General features: G+C 44.6%; 1 protein-coding gene across 1 annotated transcript in view; it reads right to left on the minus strand.

Annotated features, from left to right (window-relative positions):
- Positions 1-446: 446 nt before the first annotated feature.
- The window catches only part of LOC143299811 (major facilitator superfamily domain-containing protein 4A-like), a 177830-nt gene continuing 154351 nt past the window's right edge, over positions 447-23925 (minus strand). The window contains exons 5-11 of the mRNA XM_076613266.1: positions 20519-20640; positions 13535-13630; positions 10434-10514; positions 6626-6773; positions 4889-4959; positions 3448-3565; positions 447-1229 (exon numbers count right to left, since the gene is read on the minus strand). Coding sequence (XP_076469381.1) covers positions 1030-1229; positions 3448-3565; positions 4889-4959; positions 6626-6773; positions 10434-10514; positions 13535-13630; positions 20519-20640 — 836 coding nt within the window. The 3' untranslated portion in view covers positions 447-1029. The remainder of the gene's footprint in view (positions 1230-3447; positions 3566-4888; positions 4960-6625; positions 6774-10433; positions 10515-13534; positions 13631-20518; positions 20641-23925) is intronic.

The following is a 23925-nucleotide window of genomic DNA, read 5'->3' on the forward strand; positions in this document are numbered from 1 at the left end:
TAATTAACCTCATTCCATACCCTGTAAAAATAGGCAACTGTTAACTACCTTATTCCATACCATGTAAAGATGGAGGTAATTGTTAATATCATCATTCTGTATCTTGTACAGATGGTGATTGTTAACCCCTTTCCACACCATGTAAAGATGGGGGTAATTGTTGACAATCTCATTCCACACTGGGGGAGGGGGTTAATTGATAACATCATTCCATACCCTGTAAAGATGGGTAATTGTATATGCCATTCCATACCCTTTTATTTTTTTTTTTTCTGGGGGGGGGGGGGGGGGTTGTCAACAACCTCATTCCATACCCTCACTAGTAAAGATGGGGGTATATTAATAACCTCATTCCATACCCTGGCAAAGATGGGGTCATTTTGTCAACAACCTTATTACCCTGTTGGTTTTTTTTTGTTTGTTTTTTTTTGCAAAACTCATTTTGTTCCCTGTAAAGATGGGGGGAGGTATTTGTCAACAGCCTCATTTCATACCCCGTAAAGATAAGGAGTATTTGTTAACCTCATTCTGTATTGCGTAAAGACAGGTAACTGTCAACCTCATTCAATACCCTGTAAAGACAGGGGGATTTTATTACATGTAACAACCTCATTGTGTACCCTGTGAAGAACTGGGGATCAGTTAGTAACAACCTCATTCTGTATCCTGTAAAGATCTTACTGGTAAACAAACTCTGGATGAAACGGGACTGGCAAGGATACAATGCAGAGTAAGGGCGCAATGGTTAGAAGAATAAAAATAAACACTGTGTAGATAAATACATAAATAAACTAAAAAATACTGAGCACCCCGATAAGATATTAAGCAGCTCGTCAGATTCATTCAGAGGAACTATGGACAACTGCCTCCTCGCGTAGGTACATGCTTATGCAACTTATTTAGCCGTCATGATATTTTCTGATGCACCATGTGTTGATCTTCGTTTTCCATTTCAGTTAGCGATGTCCCACACACCACCAATCCCCACCACACCCCCTTCCACCGTCTCTTTCCGTTGCTGTCATGGGCTCACTCTGCCTTGTCGGCAGCGCCACGTGGGTGGTGGTTGCCATCCTTGGCAACAGAGGGGGGGGCCGGATCGGGGTAGGGTTCACCTTCCTCGTCCATACGGCTGTAGTACTTGACGCTAGCGGGCCGGATCACGGTGTTCTCCCCTTCCTGCCGCCATGTCTGCCCGTTCAGCCACACGAAGGAGCTGTTCTTGAAGGCTGCACCACAGCAAAGTGAACAAAGATCAATGAAAACAGAATGTGACTGATAGTTCCCTGTGAGACGGGCGCAATAGCCGAGTGGTTAAAGCGTTGGACTGTCAATCTGAGGGTCCCGGGTTCGAATCACGGTGACGGCGCCTGGTGGGTAAAGGGTGGAGATTTTTACGATCTCCCAGGTCAACATATGTGCAGACCTGCTAGTGCCTGAACCCCCTTCGTGTGTATATGCAAGCAGAAGATCAAATACGCATGTTAAAGATCCTGTAATCCATGTCAGCGTTCGGTGGGTTATGGAAACAAGAAGATACCTAGCATGCACACCCCCAAAAACGGAGTATGGCTGCCTACATGGCGGGGTAAAAACGGTCATACACGTAAAAGCCCACTCGTGTGCATACGAGTGAATGCAGAAGAAGAAGAAGAAGTTCCCTGTGGACTGCCGATGTTGGGACTGTGAAAGCTGAACCTTGTAGTGGCTGTGTACTGGGGATTGGAAATGAACAGCACCATTCAAGTGGTGTAGATCATGAGATGGCAAAAAAATTAACACAAAAAACAAAATAAAGAAGAAAAAAAAACCCCACTATTGTTAGAAAACCTTCACCATATGTCAACTTGGTAGCATTGGGGCAGTTGTAGCTCTATGGCGTCCCCTGTCAACTATGTCATTTGACTATCATATGTGTGCAGCCAGTTGGGAATCAAGGTGTCACATTACTTTTTTTTTGTTAAATATATATATAACTTTTTAAAAATTTATTTTTCATTTTTTATCTATTTATTTATTTATTTATTTTCTTTTTATAACTTATTATTCATTATCATTTTTTGAAGCTTGTTTTTTTTCTTCTGTGAAAATACCCTTGCTAACTATTACCATGCTTGTGTAATATGCAACTTGTCACAGGAAAGTTGTCATGGTGATGATGTTGAAGACAAAATTTAACCTTCATCGTAAGGAAAAAAACAACAAAAAACAAAAAAGCAACAACAAAAAATACCCCAACACACACTTGAATACAGTGAAAGGTGGGGTTTGTGATGCTGGTCACCACCTGGATAGAAAAATCAACGTCAAAGGGTTTTTGTTTTGTTTCATAAATTTCTGCGGAAGTGGAGGGTCACTACCCCATCATCTGCACCGTTTCAGTGGCATTATGCCCACGTCACTCATCCCTAGTTCACCTCAGTCACACACACCAGGTTTGTCTGATGCAGTCCCGGCAGACACAGGAAGTCAGCAGTGTTGGGTTGCCAGGAAGACACACACCAAAGGAGACCCTGCATTGCTCCCGAGTTACTCCGGTGTTTTTCTGTAGTGCCTGTTCTCATAGAAAGGATGCTACCTATTAAGGCGGTGCCTACTCACGACCTCCCTAGGGAAGAGGTCAAGAGCTGTTTCAAAACCTAACACCCACCCCAATTCACCAGACATCGACCAAACTCTTTTTTTTTCTCTTGAAAGGAAAGCTTCCTGAAGCTGGCTAAGACCCACACTAAAGCACGAATATTTGTGTGCCAGTCTGGTTTTGGGGTGGTTTGTTTTTTTTCTTGAGTGTGCGTGTGGAAAAACGCTTTTGAGAACATTTGGAAGAAGCGAGGTGGTTTTGCAAGTGACTTCTGTTTTGTAGTAATGGTATATGTAGTTTTGCTGTTGTTGTTTTTTTGCAAGTATAAGCTGCATGTGTATGGTTGTGTGAGCAGGATAGAGCGGAAGAGGATACATTTTGCGTGGGAGAAAAACATCTGTAATCTGTGTTTGTGTTTTCTGGTGAATTTGGGTGGGTGTTAGGTTTCAAAACAGCTCTCGACCTCTTCCCTAGGGGGGTCGTGACAGAGTTTAGTCATGGAGCCAGACTGTGAAAGCACCCTCTCCGCCCTGGACAGTGGAGACCACCACATAACACCACATGTGGAGTACACAACATACACTACACAACACACAATACTCACAAAATAAAACACACACACACACACATACCCAACACATCCAATACCCAACACATCTAATACATAACACACAAAAAACCCAACAATACATTACACACACACTCACTCTTGCAATACACCATGCACAAACACACACAACACACACAATACCCAACACACACACACACACACACACACAGACACACACACACACACACACACAGACACACGATACCCAACACACACTCAGATACACACACTCACAAATCACCACACAGATGGTTACCTTTAGACTTTGGGGTCTGGCGGCCACCCCAGAGCAGGACGCCGTAGAGGAGAAGGGCCAGGAGACTGAAGGTCACACAGAATACCAGGAAACTGCTGGGGCCCATGCTCACCACCAGCTGTCAAACACACACACACATACACCCATACAAGGAGTGATGGCCAAGAGGTAACGCGTCCGCCTAGGAAGCGAGAGAATCTGCGCGCGCTGGTTCGAACCACGGCTCAGCCACCGATATTTTCTCCCCTTCCACTAGACCTTGAGTGGTGGTCTGGGCGCTAGTCATTCGGATGAGACGATAAACTGAGGTCCCGTGTGCAGCATGCACTTAGCACACGTAAAAGAACCCACGGCAACAAAAGGGTTGTTCCTGGCAAAGTTTTGAAGGAAAATCCACTTCGATAGGAAAAACAAATAAAACTGCACACAGGAAAAATACAAAAAAAAAAAAAGAAAAAAAAAGGGTGGCGCTGTAGTGTAGCGACGCGCTCTCCCCGGGGACAGCAGCCCGAATTTCACACAGAGAAATCTGTTGTGATAAAAAGAAATACAAATACAAAATACAATCACAGATTACAATGAATGAAATAAATTATAAGTAAAGAAAATAAAAGACGATAAAAACATACAAAGGTATTTTCATCCTTAAACCCATGTTGTGGCACAGGTTACTTGAATCAAATCCCCAAAGCTCTTCTCATCCTTTCATCCTTGTTGCGGCATTGAATACGTAAACTCGAAACCAAACATATGAAAAACACATAAATATAAAACACTGGTATCCTTTCCTACTTGTTTCAGCGTGGAATACATAAATCTGAAACCAAACACATGAAAATCACAAATATAAAACGTCAGATAAAGACCTGACAAAAACTGAAATCATAAAGTTTCAAACTATTCTGATAGATCTACTCAAATTTAAGAACACTTTTTACCCCCTGAATACATTTCTAAAGAAATTAAAATAAACAGAATATGTGTGTGTGTGTGTGTGTGTGTGTGTGTGTGTGTGTGTTCATGTGTATTGTTGCCTTTTTTTTCTTAACGTGTGTTAAGTGCGTGCTGTAAAGAGTACCTCGATTTATCATCTCAACTAAATGACTAGTACCCAGACCACCACTAAAGGAGGGGGCGTGGGTAGCAAAAACGTCGTCCGTTTATGGGATTTGAACCTGTGGACATTAGCACGAGGCCACCACCCCACATGCAGTGTAACCCACATGTCAGGAAAGAAAACCAAGAACATCAAACCATGACACATACTGCCTGAAAGATAATCTAGAAAATTAAAAGTAGGCAAAAATGCGGTCGATGTGCTGTATAATTCTGGCAACACATAATGATTACATACACAGGAGAGAGAGAGAGGGGGAGGGGGGCAGACTGACAAAGACACAGACTAACGGACGAACAGACAAAGCCATGACCAGACACTCACGTTGCCCACAATGATGGGGCAGAGAGCTTCTCCCAATGCAGCGGCAACAACCAGGCAGGTCGCGATAGTGGCTGAAAAAGACAGTTGTCTCCCTTTAGCCACACCCCGGTCAGCACCACGAGTGGTAGACCATTACGCCTTCATGTGGCTATAATGGTGGTACTTTTCTTCATTGCCGTTGCGGTTATAGTTTATGCAGTTACTAGTAAAGTCGGCAAGTATAGCGGAAGCAACAGTCATAACAGCAGTATTACACTGATTGTCACAATAGCAAAACGAATTTTTATTTCATGACGGTAGTGGAGTAAGCATAGCTGCTTAAAAAATAAATTAAAAAATTAAATATATTTTATATCCAGCCCTCAATAACAAACTGGTAGCAATCCTACCAGCAGTATATTCACAACTGCAATAAGTTTAATGAGCAATTTTTATCATCAGCAGCTGGATGTTGTGGTGGCAAGAGCACTCTATGAACAACAGTGGACTCGTGAAGTGTTATCATCAGCCACGTGGTGTTCGTAGTAACAGTTCAATATCAATTGCTAAATCAACAGGAATGTCCATACTTTCCGCAGCAGTCATTAACTATAGAGTTTTTCGACATGACGTCAAAGCTTTTTGACATGACAATCAACAGGATGCCTCAACTTCCGTCGTGACATCATAGCTTTTTGACGTAATGTTCGACAGGACATCACGTAAGTGCCACGTCATGAAATCATAGTTTTCCTTTTCGATATGACATCGCAACTTTTTGACGTCACTTCCACATGTCTTAGATTTCAGACAACACACAAATGTGATCCAGGTTTATAGATTTCGGAGCATTCATGCAACGAACGTGGTGTTATTTTTCCCTTTCAAAACAACAGTGTTTTCACTGATAGAAATAACCACTGATGACAATGAAGAGCACACTGTAATACATTTTACGGCTGATGAAATCATGGCTGTCAGAATAGCAGCAGACACGGAAATGACAGGAGGGGAAAAAAATCATTTATTTCTTACATAACCTACTTCTGATTTTCTACGGCAAAATGATCTCACCACCGGGGGGGGAAAAAGTAAACTAAAATAAAACTGGCACTGGCACGTGCCTCTGACACCAAACTGTCCGACGTAGTCATGTAACATTTGTGACGTCTAATCTGCATGACTCCTGACTGAAGTTCCACATTGCTCAGAAAGAAAGTGGAACTGTGACAGCAGCTTTATAGTAGTGGGAACAAACGTGGCGGAAACTGCAGTGCTTAAAATTGATAGTCCTTTCGTAAAATATTTCGAGGGAAGAAAGAGCAGGGGAGAGAGGAGGAGAAAAGAGAGGATTATAGAGGGGCCAGGAGGGGGAGGGAGGGACTCACATGAGAGAAAAGGAGGAGAGAGCGAGAGACGTAGAGATAGAGTGAGACAGAGAACGGGGGAAGAGGGGGTATTAGTAGAAAGAAGTAGAGATGGAGAGAGAGAGGGGGGAGTGGCGGCGGAGGAGACGAAGCAGACGCGGTAGCAGTGAGGAAGGAGCAGGAGGACGAAGAGGACAGGAAGAGGGACAAGAGAGGAGGAAGGAGGAGGAGGAGGAGGAGGAGACGAAAATGAAGCAGTAGTAAGAGGATAAGGAGTAAGAGGAGGGAACAGAAAAGACGACAAGGAGGCGGAGGAAGAAAAGTCGGAAACCAATCATGGTGGCCTAGGTGTAGAGAGCAAGACAGGCCGACCAGACAGGCCGAGACTCACGGTTGATGTCGATGAACTGCTCCCCCATGGAGATGGCGGTGGGGGACAGGCTGGACACAAACAGCCCCACGCTGCACGTGCCCACGTACATCATCACGTGACTCCTCCGGAAGATCAGTGTCAGCAGCAGTGCCAAAGAGCACCCCGTCTGTCAACACATGAACGCACGCATGAACAATCTAATATGTTTAACAGTCACAGGCGAAACGTGCGCGCACGAATACACACACACACACACACACACACACACACACACACACTCTTAATCACAAGAAAATAACCTAGCAGAGATTGTAAAAGCAGGGTGACAACAATAGCTGAAGTGGCAATTAAAAATAATGGCACTGAAGTAGCAGGCCTTAAAGTTTTATCACTTCTGTGATGGTGGTAGTAGCAAACAGCCTATACCTTCAGAGGTTTTGTTCGTAGTTGCAGTACTTACGGTGGTGACAATGGCAGCAGCAACATTAGTGATCGAGCAGCGATTCCAAAATCAATAGAAGCAAGCCTTTCTTTTCCGGCCGCACTAGTATCGGTAATGTTCGTGAGCAATATTAACAGCAGCTAAAGCGGTAGTACTGGTACAAGACACAGTGTACCTATCACTCGGCCTCAATTCGAGTCGTTTTTGAAGCAGCAATAGTTGGAAGCAGCAACATCAGGCAGTATCATTGGTATTAGACTTATACCAGAAACAGTAACACTAGTGGCTGTAGACCATCGCAGCAGGGGCAGAAGCTTTATCAGCAGCCATCGACTTACAGCTTCCATATCGTGAGTGACAGAAGCAACATCTGTAGAAACGACAGCATAGCTTCTGTCTTATATCAGTTTCAGTTTCAAGGGGGTGTTGTAGCGAGCGATCTGATCAATACACGCTTCAAAACATCTGCTTTGGAAAAAAAACAGAAGGAAGCAGGTGGTCTGACCGTCGCATGGACCAAATGCACTGGCTAGGCCTTGAGTAAAGCATCATGAAATGTAACAAAAAAACACTCAACTAAATCAATATACAGCACAATATAACAGAATGAAAGATGTGTCGAAGACAAATATGTCATCTTCAGGGAATGATACTACTGATACTACTGCAATTGGTCACACACACACACACACGCACGTCATCTTCAGGGAATGATTACTACTGATACTACTGCAACTGGTCGCGCGCGCACACACACACACACACACACACACACACACACACATACACACACAAACATGCGCGCGAGCATACACACAAGTAGAGGGGGATGGGTGAGAGGGAGAGAGAGAGACACACATACGCAAGTACACACACACACACACACACACACACACACACACACACAAACATGCGCGCGAGCATACACACAAACAGAGGGGGATGGGTGAGAGAGGGAGAGAGAGACACACACATACACAACACATGTACACACACACACACACACGCACACACACACACACACACACAGAGTCCGTCCTTGGTGTGTTCAGTGGGTAATCACACCGTGTGCAAATGGCAGAAACACTGTCACTGCTCTTATTTTCCCCATCATTCACGGCATTATTTGACATTTCCCCGGCTTGCCTGGTCCTTTGAGACTGGAGCACCATTTTACGATTGTCTGGCTCTGTTTCCCCCTCTCTCACCTACCATCAAGTGCACAGGCTTCTATGCACAATGACACACACAGACAGACAGGTGCAGACAGGCAAACAAACAGGAGATCATGGATCAGACGCACTCATACACACACTGATAGAAAACACACAAGTATGCTTACCCCGACGTTTGCATTACTTTGAATGGATCTGCGTTAATTGTATAGCAATGCTGAAAAGTGATTTACTGTTTGGCCTTAACTCACTCAGTACGGCCAGTCCTCTCTTCTCCACTACACAGACCCCTCGGATGTCCAGTGGGTGTCTGAATGACCCAACCTTTAGCTTCCGTCGTCAGAACTGTGGTATTCTTCGTCAACATTCACCTCTTCAGTATAACAGCCTTCCGCTTGCAATATTTTGATGATGGTAATTGTGCTGAAACGCTGTTAACGTCGTCTCTTTCGCCGTTCGTATGGAGCGAGTTAAAACGCACGAAGAACAGGCGTGCCCTGCCACTCTTTGCACACACACACATTTCTGCAATAATCATCAAATGTAAGGATAAACTGTTGTGTCTATTTGATAAAATACATCAACGTATAAATATGACATGTTTATAGTGTGTGCCAGTCGTTCATTCACGATGTGTCAGTCAGTCATGTGCCATCAGTCATCGTGTGCCGTCATTCATTCATTCATGTGTCGTCTGTCAGTCGGTCGTTATGTGCCATGACTCAGCCAGTCATTATGTGCCATGACTCAGCCAGTCATCATGTGCCATCACTCAGCCAGTCATCATGTGCCATCACTCAGCCAGTCATCATGTGCCATGACTCAGCCAGTCATTATGTGCCATGACTCAGCTAGTCATCGTGTGCCATCACTCAGCCAGTCATGTGCCATCACTCAGCCAGTCATTACGTGCCATCACTCAGCCAGTCATTCATGTGCCATCACTCAGCCAGTCATTATGTGCCATCACTCAGCCAGTCATTCATGTGCCATCACTCAGCCAGTCATTCATGTGCCATCACTCAGCCAGTCATGTGCCATCACTCAGCCAGTCATTACGTGCCATCACTCAGCCAGTCATTATGTGCCATCACTCAGCCAGTCATTCATGTGCCATCACTCAGCCAGTCATGTGCCATCACTCAGCCAGTCATTCATGTGCCATCACTCAGCCAGTCGTTATGTGCCATCACTCAGCCAGTCATTATGTGCCATCACTCCGCAAGTCGTGTGCCATCACTCAGCCAGTTGAGTACCATCACTCAGTCATTATGTGCCACGACTCAAGTCATGTTCCATCAGTCAGCCATGTTCCATCAGTCAGCCATGTTCCATCAGTCAGCCATGTACCTGTCAGTCAATGCGCCATCAGTCAGTCAATGTGCCATCAGTCAGTCAATGTGCCATCAGTCAGTCAATGCGCCATCAGTCAGTCAATGTGCCATCAGACAGTCAATGTGCCATCAGTCAGCCATGTACCTGTCAGTCAATGCGCCATCAGTCAGTCACAATTGCCATCAGACAGTCAATGTGCCATCAGACAGTCAATGTGCCATCAGTCTGTCAATGCGCCATCAGTCAGTCACGATGTGCCATCAGTCAGTCAATGTGCCATCAGTCAGTCATGATGTGCCATCAGACAGTCCATGTGCCATCAGTCAGTCAATGTGCCATCAGTCAGTCAATGCGCCATCAGTCAGTCACGATGTGCCATCAGTCAACCATGTACCAGTCAGTCAATGTGCCATCAGTCAGTCATGATGTGCCATCAGACAGTCCATGTGCCATCAGTCAGTCATGTACCAGACAGTCCATGTGCCAGTCAACCATGTACCAGTCAATGTGCCATCAGTCAGTCATGTACCAGTCAGTCAATGTGCCATCAGTCAACCATGTACCAGTCAGTCAATGTGCCATCAGTCAACCATGTACCAGTCAATGTGCCATCAGTCAGTCATGTACCAGTCAGTCAATGTGCCATCAGTCGGCCATGATGTGCCATCAGTCAGTCACGATGTGCCATCAGTCAGTCAGTTGCCATCAGTCAGTCACGATGTGCCATCAGTCAGTCAATGCGCCATCAGTCAGTCACGATGTGCCATCAGTCAGTCACAATGTGCCATCAGTCAGTCACGATGTGCCATCAGTCAGTCACAATGTGTCAGTCAGTCAGTCACAATGTGTCAGTCAATCAGGGATCAACACTCACAATATTGACCAGCAGCATGAAGGCAGCGGTAAGACGCGCTGCCAACGGCACAGCGATCATTCGGCCCAGCGCAAACAGCCCCTGAAATGAAATCAAATCCATCAAATAAAATCATGTAGCTAAAACTAAGATTAAGTTAAAAGAAAGAAAAATGAAAAAGAAAATAAGAAAAGAAATCAAAATCAAACTGAATCAAACACAAGTCAAGTCACAATCAGTTCAAGTCAGTCTATGTCAACCAAGAATCAACTTGCCATGCAAAGCAGTCCAACCCATCCAAATTCTGTCCGGTGGCAAATCCAATCCAAAATCCTATCGAGTCAACAAACCCGAACCCAACTGGAACCACTAAAAAGATCAGATTCTGATGGTAATATAATCCAGTCATGTTTCTATGGCACCGACACATTTCATTGTCACTGGCAAAGATACCCTTCTCCATGGAAGTGAGCCACTGAGGCCTAGTGAGAGGTCATTAACCAAATATCCAGACATTGTGGAACTGAAAACCTCAACAACACAGACAAAAAAAACGATTAAATGTTACATGTCTCAGTGTGTATGTGTGCGTGCCTGAAATCCGATTGAATGATATGAAACGAATGATGAGCGCCCAATGTCAGCCGTCAGTCGGCTCTACCCAACTGCTTGTGCAAATGATCTCCAGTTCATAAAGCGCTTTGAGCGTGGTCTCCGACCGAGGATGTTGTATTTGTATTTGTATTTCTTTTTATCACAGCAGATTTCTCTGTGTGAAATTCGGGCTGCTCTCTCCAGGGAGAGCGCGTCGCTACACTACAGCGCCACCCATTTTTTTTTTTGTGTGTGTATTTTTTCCTGCATGCAGTTTTATTTGTTTTTCCTATCGATGTGGATTTTTCTACAGAAATTTGCCAGGAACAACCCTTTTGATGCCGTGGGTTCTTTTACGTGTGCTAAGTGCATGCTGCACACGGGACCTCGGTTTATCGTCTCATCCAAATGACTAGCGTCCAGACCACCACTCAAGGTCTAGTGGAGGGTGAGAAAATATCGGCGGCTGAACCGTGATTCGAACCAGCGCGCTCAGATTCTCTCGCTTCCTAGGCGGACGCGTTACCTCTAGGCCATCACTCCACATCGCTATAGGCGCTATATAGGTATCCATATCAAATCAATAAAGATGCCAGTTTATTAGTGTTGTTCATTTATAAGAGGAGTTTGAGGGAGATCCATCAGATGAAAGATAATGACCACATATGTGTTGTGGGTAATGAAACTATTTTCTTCCCTGCCACCTCTCATAAAGTTTACATTATGCAATTAGTCTTTAAAAAAAAAATTAATAAAAGATATCCCTATAACTTTTTTTCTTCTTCAAATGTTTGAATTTTGACCATCCTTTCTATAATGTAAGCCAACAAGATGGTGAGCATTTCAAACAGAATATCTCTTACATGGACTAAGATTATATTCTAAAGGTAAATATCTAGAACACATTTTATGGTAATGTTTGATATCCTCTGAAATGGCAATCCGTTATGAGTGAGAATGCAAAGCAACTAAACTGATGCCAGACATTAAAAATCATCACGATAATGGCAGGCTGGAGTATCTCACATTTATATTCCTGTTCTAAAAGGCAAGGATTGCAGGCAATATACCAATATTCAATATTTTGAAACAAATTAATGATCTAAAAAACATCAGACTTCTTTAAACTGCCTCCTAGTGATAAGACATGAAACGTTTGCCGAAAACCAGTCTAACAGCCGAACTTATGTCAAAAACTTATCCTTTAGTAACAGAAATGATCATTTTTTAATGCCATCTATAAAATAATAAAAACCCTAGTAACTCTTGTTCTGAATTTTTCGATAACTGGTAATATAAGGAAATAATTGTGCTTGAATATGATGAACTGAAGGAAGATAAAAGATCGGAGAAAGAAGGGACGTGGAAATCTTCACAGTGATGTTATTTGATAGTCCCTACACTGTCTCCAGAGGCGTCGAGACAGAATCAGTTGGGCGTTGGACCTTTGATTCAGTGTTCTTTAGTGATCGCAGTTCCAAGCCCGTTTCAGCGTGGTATTTTGTATTTGTATTTCTTTTTATCACATCAGATTTCTCTGTGTGAAATTCGGGCTGCTCTCCCCAGGGAGAGCGCGTCGCTACACTACAGCGCCGTCCATTTTTTTGTATTTTTTCCTGCGTGTAGTTTTATTTGTTTTTCCTATCGAAGTGGATTTTTCTGCAGAATTTTGCCAGGAACAACCCTTTTGTTGCCGTGGGTTCTTTTACGTGCGCTAAAAGCATGCTGCACACGGGACCTCGGTTTATCGTCTCATCCGAATGACTAGCGTCCAGACCACCACTCAAGGTCTAGTGGAGGGGAGAAAATATCGGCGGCTGAACCGTGATTCGAACCAGCGCACTCAGATTCTCTCGCTTCCAAGGCGTACGCGTTACCTCTAGGCCATCACTCCACTGTGTCCTTGGGAAAGGCGCTTTATTTCCAGTCCCCCCTGGCGTGAATGGCTACCTACTTCGGTTGCCGTAGGTGAGGAAGGTGGCGCAGTGGTTAAGGTGTGGTTAAGAGTCCGCGAGGGTCTGGATTCCGATCCCGCTCTCCTCTCGCCCTTTCTTCCAAGTTTGACTGGGAAATCAACTGAGCGTCCAGTTATTCGGATGAGACAATAAACTGAGGTCCCGTGTGCAGCACGCACTTGGCGCAGTGGAAAAGAACCCATGGCAAAGCGAGCGTAATCGACCGAACTTTCTGCAGAAGAAACCGAGACAGGTACACAAATGTGCAAGCACTGAAGGCCGGACTAAGCGCGTTGGGTTTGGCTGCTGTCCAGCTTTTGTAGTGTGGTGTATATATCAATTTGTCCACACGCAGTGACGCCGCCTTGAGAAACAAACTGAACAGCGGCTGGTCAAAACGCCTGAGGGAGAGGATTGGATCGTGCCTTCCTGTGCTGACCCATTGGCACTGTGGATGTCAGTTTACTCTCCAAGGCCATGGCAAGTTAACCTTTCCAATTATCTGAACTGAAATAAAATTAAAAAAAAAGAAAAAAGAAAGAAAAAACAAAACAAAAAAAAAACAGGACTCACCCAGAAGCATGAATCCAGCACCGCTCCCTCATACTTGTGTAGTCCCTCGAGATGCGAATCGTGGGCGTAAGTGTAGATGTAGTTTGCAAACGACGACTGCAACACGGGCAAAACAGACAAGGGTCAGTCTTTCCGTTCGTCTGATACTAGCATGGTATTCTTCTGAGTCCTCTTTAGCCACCACAATCATGTTAGTCTGATACTAGCATGGTATTCTTCTGAGTCCTCTTTAGCCACCACAATCATGTTAGTCTGATACTAGCATGGTATTCTTCTGAGTCCTCTTTAGCCACCACAATCATGTTAGTCTGATACTAGCATGGTATTCTTCTAAGTCCTCTTTAGCCACCACAATCATGTTAGTCTGATACTAGCATGGTATTCTTCCTCTTTAGCCACCACAATCATGTTAGTCTGATACTAGCATGGTATTCTTCTGAGTCCTCTTTAGCCACCACAATCATGTTAGTCTGATACTAGCATGGTATTCTTCTGAGTCCTCTTTAGCCACCACAATCATGTTAGTCTGATATTAGCATGGTATTCTTCTGAGTCCTCTTTAGCCACCACAATCATGTTAGTCTGATATTAGCATGGTATTCTTCTAAGCCCTCTTTAGCCACCACAATCATGTTAGTCGGATATTAGCATGGTATTCTTCTAAGCTCTCTTTAGCCACCACAATCATGTTAGTCTGATATTAGCATGGTATTCTTCTAAGTCCTCTTTAGCCACCACAATCATGTTAGTCTGATACTAGCATGGTATTCTTCTAAGCCCTCTTTAGCCACCACAATCATGTTAGTCGGATATTAGCATGGTATTCTTCTAAGCCCTCTTTAGCCACCACAATCATGTTAGTCTGATACTAGCATGGTATTCTTCTAAGCCCTCTTTAGCCACCACAATCATGTTAGTCGGATATTAGCATGGTATTCTTCTAAGCCCTCTTTAGCCACCACAATCATGTTAGTCTGATACTAGCATGGTATTCTTCTAAGCCCTCTTTAGCCACCACAATCATGTTAGTCTGATACTAGCATGGTATTCTTCTAAGTCCTCTTTAGCCACCACAATCATGTTAGTCTGATACTAGCATGGTATTCTAAGTCCACTTTAGCCACCACAATCATGTTAGTCTGATATTAGCATGGTATTCTTCCACTTTAGCCACCACAATCATGTTAGTCTGATATTAGCATGGTATTCTTCCACTTTAGCCACCACAATCATGTTAGTCTGATACTAGCATGGTATTTTTTCTTCCTCTTTAGCCACCACAATCATGTTAGTCTGATATTAGCATGGTATTTTTTCTTCCTCTTTAGCCACCACAATCATGTTAGTCTGATACTAGCATGGTATTCTTCCACTTTAGCCACCACAATCATGTTAGTCTGATACTAGCATGGTATTCTTCTTCCACTTTAGCCACCACAATCATGTTAGTCTGATACTAGCATGGTATTTTTTCTTCCTCTTTAGCCACCACAATCATGTTAGTCTGATACTAGCATGGTATTCTTCCACTTTAGCCACCACAATCATGTTAGTCTGATACTAGCATGGTATTTTTTCTTCCTCTTTAGCCATCACAATCATGTTAATCTGATACTAGCATTGTATTTTTTCTTCCACTTTAGCCATCACAATCATGTTAATCTGATACTAGCATGGTATTTTTTCTTCCACTTTAGCCATCACAATCATGTTAATCTGATACTAGCATGGTATTTTTTCTTCCACTTTAGCCATCACAATCATGTTAATCTGATACTAGCATGGTATTTTTTCTTCCACTTTAGCCATCACAATCATGTTAATCTGATACTAGCATGGTATTCTTCTTCCTCTTTAGCCACCACAATCATGTTAATCTGATACTAGCATGGTATTCTTCTAAGTCCTCTTTAACCACCACAATCATGTTAGTCTGATACTAGCATGGTAGTGATCAGTGTTCCATGCCAAGTATGTGGTTAGCCACTTATCAGATTGGCTTGCCACAGGCCGGGAGGTGTGAATGGCTGGCGTTCAAACAGCATGCATTATAACCAAATGCGGAATGTAGCAAGCTTAATGGTGAGAAAAAAAAAAAAAAAAGAAAGAAAGAAAGAAGAAAGGTCGCACACGCAAAAAATCCCACCACACACTGCAGCCCCCCCCCCCCCCCCACTCCCTGCCCTACCAGTGCAACAGGTTCTTCAACCATGAAGTTGGCTGCCTATCAAAAACACAAATAAGCAAAGAGGGAAGACTTCCTTTCGCTACCTCTCCATTTAAAAAAAAAAAATTAATGGCTTCTTTGTCAAAGATTTACACCAATCGGCATTTTAATTTAAAAAAAATTCAGAATGCTTTAACGACATTAACTACAATTGAAAACACAACGTTCTGTATGTTTTCACAACACCAACCTTAATGTTTGGGAGGGGAGTGGGAGGCTGGGGGGGGGGGGGGGGGGGGGGGGGGGGGGGGGGGCAATAACAAGTTTTCTCCTCTAGACTGAATGGATGGTGTTGACAAGCCGTGGACGTTCACTCTGCCAGTCACACAGAGTGGAGGGGAAGGTGTGGATACAGTCAGCAGGGGACCGGAAAAAAAGTCTTTTCCCACCATCCTTTTTGAAAGTCTTCCTGACTTGTGTAAAACTTACGGAATGTGTTGGTGTGTGTGTGTGTGTGTGTGTGTGTGTGTGCGCGCGCCCGTCTCAGTATGTATGTATGTATATATATATATATATTGATTGATTGTCTCAGTACTTACACAGCCCCTATCCTCGGCCAGAGACCAAGCTCTAAGCGCTTTACAAACACGGGGTCATTTGCACAACAGGCTGCCTACCTGGGTAGAGCCGACTGACGGCTGCCACTGGGCGTTCATTTCGTTTCCTGTGTCATTCAATCAGATTTCACGCACCCACACATTCACACTCTGACAGACATGTAACATTCTACGTATATGACCGTTTTGTTTATTTACCCCGCCATGTAGGCAGCCATACTCCGTTTTCGGGGGTATGCATGCTGGGTATGTTCTTGTTTCCATGACCCACCGAACATTGACACGGGTTATAGGATCTTTAACGTGCGTATTTGATCATCTGCGTGCGTATACACACGAAGAGGGTTCTGGCACGAACAGGTCTGCACATATGTTGAACTGGGAGATCGGAAAAATCTCCACACTTTACCCTACCCACCAGGCGCCGTTACCGAGATATGTATGTATGTATGTGTGTGTGTGCGTGTGCGTGTGCGTGTGTGTGTGTATGCACGCGCGTACGTATGGTGTGTGTGTGCAGCGTGTTCTCGGAATGCAATTCCAATATTCACTCGTACCTTCGACGAGGCTTTTACGTGTCTTACCGCAGTTCTAGTCAGGCAACTGCACTCCGTTTTCGGGTGTGTCAGGTACACGAGTTAATTTCCTGAATGCTAGGATCTGGTCCATCGATTATTTCTGAAAGCGCACGGAGCTGGGAAAATATTTTGTTTTCCCTTTTTTTTTCGTGTTTGTTAATGTGGAACTGGGGTTGCTTCAGCACTCAGCCAATTCAAAATAATCCCACTTTCCCCTGACAACACACGGAACATGGAAAGCCACACATGACGCTGGTTCATTACATTATGAGAGCGGAAGAGGAGGGAGGGAGGGGGGGGGGGGCGAGGATAGAGGAAAGAAAAGGAAGGACAAACTGTTGTCAGAAATGTCCTCAAATGTCTTTCAGTAAGTGCTAACCACTGAAGCTGCCTCTCTGCCCCAGGTCTTGAACACGGTCCATATGCACACGTAAGCTTATATCAGTCATAACCAGAACAAAGCTGCGCACAGCGTAAAACTACAGTATACAGTTTCAGTTTCACTTTCTCAAGGAGGCGTCACTGCGTTCGGACAAATCCATACACGCTACACCACATCTGTTGAGCAGATGCCTGACCAGCAGCATAACCCAACGCGCTTAGTCAGGCCTTGAGTGCATACTTACATATTTGTGTACCTATGAAAGTGGATTTCATTTTACGTAATTTCGCCAGAGGACAACACTCTCGTTGCCATGGGTTCTTTTTCAGTGCGCCAAGTGCGTGCTGCACACGGGACCTCGGTTTATCGTCTCATCCGAAAGACTAGACGCTCAGTTTGATTTTCCAGTCAAACTTAGGAGAAAGGGCGAGAGCGGGATTCGAACCCACACCCTCACGGACTCTCTGTATTGGCAGCTGAGCGTCTTAACCATTCTGCCACCTTCCTTTCTATACAGAGCTTGTGCAGTCTGGATGTGAGACATCGAAAGAACAACGAGAACTGATGAAAAATTAAAGAGCGATGCCAATGCTCTTTCTGTTGATTAATCTACTCTGTAATGTTTGGAACACGCTATCCCTCCAGCTGTGCGCCATAACAAAGTGAAAATTCAAACAACAACAAAAAGAGACTTTCCGTTGATTTGTTCACCACGTTCCACACACAAGTAAAATACCTGTACACACCCCGTGTCGCCGTGTTGAGCAAGGTATCTTTCGCAGCTCCTGGCCTCATTATTTGTTAATTTCCAGTTGATTAACCACCGAGGCAACCATGTGTTTGTTCTGTATTGTCCACGTGTTCTGTGTGGCTTGTTCAGGATTAAAGCGGCTATGCCAGTCTTGAACAAAAGCTAATTTGTGTTCGCACATTTCTTCTGTCTTTGCTGCTGTGTGCACATGTCAAATGATTGGTATAGGACAGGCCCGGCGCTTCCTTTTTTGACGAAGTGTCTGGGTTTGTTCCAATGTACATTTACCTGTATGCTAGCTGAATCGGTAGTGTAAGCAGCACTGACTTGAAGTTGTGTACCTTGTGAATGGAGAGAGTTGCCACTCTGTACAATTAGCTGGTCAGGCTCACTGTTGAAGACGACGGACAACCATGTTTCACGTGCAATGACGGCCACCTGAGCACGAGTTCACCCCCCTCCTCCCAAAGTGAGGGAAGTTGGACAATGTGCCGGAGAGGGGGGGGGCAAGGTGTGGGAGAGAGGGGGCAAGGTGTGGGAGAGAGGGGGGGCAAGGTGTGGGAGAGAGGGGGGGGAGGGGGGCAAGGTGTGGGAGAGAGGGGGCAAGGTGTGGGAGAGAGGGGGGAGGGGGCAAGGTGTGGGAGAGAGGGGGCAAGGTGTGGGGAGAGAGGGGGGGAGGGGGCAAGGTGTGGGAGAGAGGGGGCAAGGTGTGGGAGAGAGGGGGGGCAAGGTGTGGGAGAGAGGGGGCAATGTGTGGGAGATGTGGGAGAGAGAGAGGGGGCAATGTGTGGGAGAGAGGGGGCAAGGTGTGGGAGAGAGGGGGCAAGGTGTGGGAGAGAGGGGGCAAGGTGTGGGAGAGAGGGGGGGCAAGGTGTGGGAGAGGGGGGGCAAGGTGTGGGAGAGAGGGGGCAATGTGTGGGAGAGAGGGGGGGGCAAGGTGTGGGAGAGAGGGGGCAAGGTGTGGGAGAGAGGGGGCAAGGTGTGGGAGAGAGGGGACGGGAGGATGGAGAGGGTGTGGGAGGAGGAACGACAGAGGAGAACAGCGGAGCGTAGAAGCGTGGAGAAGGGTGAGGACGGGGTGTGTGTGGTGGGGGAAACCTGCCAAGATAACTATGATGGAAGGCTGTGAGGGAAAAATGGCACAGGGGCGACCCCCCCCCAAAAAAAAACGAAAAAAAACCCCCAGAAACAAAATAAATCTACACAAAAAGGTATAAAGAACGAAAAAAAAAAAAAAAAGAAAAGAAAAAGAAAAGAAAAAGAAAACAAAGAAGAAAAAAAAGTCAAACGAGTCATTGCTGACTTTGTCTCGATCAGTATTTGTGATCTGTACCTAACAAGTTTGTTAAAACTGTTTAAACTAAAACAACAGCCTAATAATACACAGTACAAAAAAAGGTAACACTTAAAGTAGTCAAAGAAATCGGCAACAGACAAGAAGGCAAAAACAAACAACATGATTCTAAAACAACAACAAACAAACAAAACATACAAACACATACATATGTTTTTGTGTTTTTTTTAATCATTATCATTATTCATTTGAAGAATCATATCTACATTGCATTGTTCTTTTCCTTAAGGCTTGCCTGTTGCCAGAGAGAGAGAGAGAGAGAGAGAGAGAGAGAGAGAGAGAGAGAGAGGAATATATGTGCGTTTTTTAATTTTCAAAAATTTTTAATTTTCAAAATACTGAAAGTGTCCCGTGTATGCCCACTCTGGTTAGTTACCCATGGCCCTGACACCACCACCATCACCGTCATCATCATCATTGACACAGTCATCATCATGACACAGTCATGACACAGTCATCATCACGACACAGTCATCATCATCACGACACAGTCATGACACAGTCATCATCACGACACAGTCATCATCACGACACAGGTATCACGACACAGTCATCATCATGACACAGTCATGACACATTCATCATCACGACACATTCATCATCACGACACATTCATCATCACGACACAGTCATGACACATTCATCATCTCGACAGTCATCATCACGACACAGTCATCATCACGACACAGTCACGACACAGTCATCATCACGACACAGTCATGACACATTCATCATCACGACACAGTAATGACACAGTTGTCATCACGACACAGTCATCATCACGACACAGCCATGACACAGTCATCATCACGACACAGTCATCATGACACAGTCATCATCATGACACAGTCATCACGACACAGTCATCATCATGACACAGTCATCACGACACAGTCATGACACAGTCATCATCATGACACAGTCATCACGACACAGTCATGACACAGTCATCACGACACAGTCATCATGACACAGTCATCATCACGACACAGTCATCATCACGACACAGTCATGACACAGTCATCATGATGACATAGTCATCATCACGACACAGTCATCATGACACAGTCATGACAGTCATCATCATGACCAGTACCGCTGTCCCCGCCCCCCCCCCCTCCCCCGACTCCCTGACCTGCAGACCGTCGAAGAGGAAGAGCAGGATACAGGTGAAGACGGTGACGGTGACCGTTTCCCGCGGACCGCAGGACGTCAGGGCGTCACGAAGCCACTGCCTGAACCCTGCCGCTGACAGACCTGTGCACACACACACACACACCCACACACACACACACGTATGCATGCACGTACACACATGCACACACACACGCGCGCGCGCACACCCACACCAACATCACACACACAGACTCATAAATGCATGTACACACTCTCACTCTCACACGCACACACGCAAGCATCAACCTACACGCATTCACATACCACATATTCATATCGACACGCAATGAATAATGTTATTAATTCCATATACTCCTTTCGGAAACACAGGAGTGACCTGAATGAACAGCAAGAATGCATGAAGGGTGATAGCATTTCATCAAAATCAAGTGCTCGCTGAATCTAACAAGGAAACAAACCATGGTGTTTCAGACAATCTAGGTACTCGTGAAGTAATTAGTGAGCCGACATACACTTCTTGCTGCTGTATCCGGGAAATACAGTCGTTAACCCGTCAAGTAATTAGTGAGCTGACATACACTTCTTGCTACTGTATCCGGGAAATACAGTCGTTAACCCGTCAAGTAATTAGTGAGCTGACATACACTTCTCGCTGCTGTATCCGGGAAATACAGTCGTTAACCCGTGAAGTAATTAGTGAGCCGACATACACTTCTTGCTACTGTATCCGGGAAATACAGTCGTTAACCCGTGAAGTAATTAGTGAGCTGGCATACACTTCTTGCTACTGTATCCGGGAAATACAGTCGTTAACCCTATAATCCAAACAGTCCCTTTCCACCAACAAAAACGTATCTGTATTGTATTTCTCTTTTTATCACAACAGATTTCTCCGTGTTAAATTCGGGCTGCTTTCCCCAGGGAGAGCGCGTCGCTATACTCTAGCGCCACCCATTTTTGTTGTTGTATTTTTTCCTGCATGCAGTTTTATTTCTTTTTCCTATCGAAGTGGATTTTTCTAGAGAATTTTGCCAGGAACAACCCTTTTACGTGCGCTAAGTGCATGCTGCACACGGGACCTCGGTTTATCGTCTCATCCGAATGACTGACTAGCGTCCAGACCACCACTCAAGGTCTAGTGGAGGGGGAGAAAATATCGGCGGCTGAGCCGTGATTCGAACCAGCGCGCGCAGATTCTCTCGCTTCCTGTGCGGACGCGTTACCTCTAGGCCATCACTCCACATATATGAAAGACTCGTGGATTAAAATCTTTTACACGTGTATGCACGCGCTTAGCGCTTACGTGTGTGTAAGTTGGGGTGCCAGGGGTGAAGTGTGGACAAGTTGCCACAGAGGTCAACTGTACGTGGAAGCAAATTTACTGAAGGGAAATAAAGGGAGTGATAGTGGTGGGTTTTTTTTCGGTAGGGCCTTTTCCACTCAAATAAATGTCAAAAACTGAAAAATCTTCATTTAAATTCTTTCAGTTATTACAGAAAAGACACGCTGCACAGTTTTGAACCCGCTGCTATCGGGGAAATGCAGTCGTTAACCCGTGAAGTAATCAGTGAGTGACATACACTTCTACGTGAAGTAATCAGTGAGTGACATACACTTCTACGTGAAGTAATCAGTGAGTGACATACACTTCTACATGAAGTAATCAGTGAGCTGACATTCACTTCTACGTGAAGTAATCAGTGAGCTGACATACACTTCTACATGAAGTAATCAGTGAGTGACATACACTTCTACGTGAAGTAATCAGTGAGTGACATACACTTCTACGTGAAGTAATCAGTGAGCTGACATACACTTCTACGTGAAGTAATCAGTGAGCTGACATACACTTCTACGTGAAGTAATCAGTGAGCTGACATACACTTCTACGTGAAGTAATCAGTGAGCTGACATACACTTCTACATGAAGTAATCAGTGAGCTGACACACACTTCTACATGAAGTAATCAGTGAGCTGACATACACTTCTACATGAAGTAATCAGTGAGCTGACATACACTTCTACATGAAGTAATCAGTGAGTGACATTCACTTCTACATGAAGTAATCAGTGAGCTGACATTCACTTCTACATGAAGTAATTAGTGAGCTGACATACACTTCTACGTGAAGTAATCAGTGAGCTGACATACACTTCTACGTGAAGTAATCAGTGAGCTGACATTCACTTCTACTTGAAGTAATTAGTGAGCTGACATACACTTCTACATGAAGTAATCAGTGAGCTGACATACACTTCTACATGAAGTAATCAGTGAGCTGACATTCACTTCTACGTGAAGTAATCAGTGAGCTGACATTCACTTCTACGTGAAGTAATCAGTGAGCTGACATACACTTCTACACGAAGTAATCAGTGAGCTGACATACACTTCTAAGTGAAATAATTAGTGAGCTGACATACACTTCTACATGAAGTAATCAGTGAGCTGACATACACTTCTACATGAAGTAATCAGTGAGCTGACATACACTTGTATGTGAAGTAATCAGTGAGCTGACATACACTTCTCCATGAAGTAATCAGTGAGCTGACATACACTTGTATGTGAAGTAATTAGTGAGCTGGCACACACTTCTACATGAAGTAATCAGTGAGATGACATACACTTCTACGTGAAGTAATCAGTGAGCTGACATACACTTCTCCATGAAGTAATCAGTGAGCTGACATACACTTCTACATGAAGTAATCAGTGAGCTGACATACACTTCTACGTGAAGTAATCAGTGAGCTGACATACACTTCTCCATGAAGTAATCAGTGAGCTGACATACACTTCTACGTGAAGTAATCAGTGAGCTGACATACACTTCTACGTGAAGTAATCAGTGAGCTGACATACACTTCTTGCTGCTGCATCCCTGGAAAGACACCGAGGAAGTAACGTGGCAGAGTTCCAAGAACAACACGAAGACACGCGACACACACCACTGATGTAAAGATAGTGCCTGGTCTATTTTCACCCCGAGTGTCAAACTGATGGTATCCGGCCACCACTGTCGCCGACCCGCTGCCTTGTACTGCCAGCTGGAGTCGCCAGGGAGTGGCAGCAGACAAACAGTTCTGCCTTTTTCTCTCTTCGACCACTTTGCTGACAACAGCAAAACGGTCATCTCTTTCTCTCCATCTCTCTCCTCTAATATTGCACATCATATCAAGGAATGACGCAAAATAACAGCACTGTTACTCCTATGATAATACTACTGAGCACGCGCATACAGGGGGAGACACAGAGAGAGAGAGAAAGAGACAGAGACAGAGAGAGAACACACACACACGCACACATGACACTAATACTACTGCAACACATACGCACACCCACCCACACACACACACACCACACACACACACATGACACTACAACTACTACTGCAACATGT

This window comes from Babylonia areolata, chromosome 25 (genome assembly GCF_041734735.1).
Source record: "Babylonia areolata isolate BAREFJ2019XMU chromosome 25, ASM4173473v1, whole genome shotgun sequence".
In the NCBI taxonomy this organism is placed as follows: Eukaryota; Metazoa; Mollusca; class Gastropoda; order Neogastropoda; family Buccinidae; genus Babylonia; species Babylonia areolata.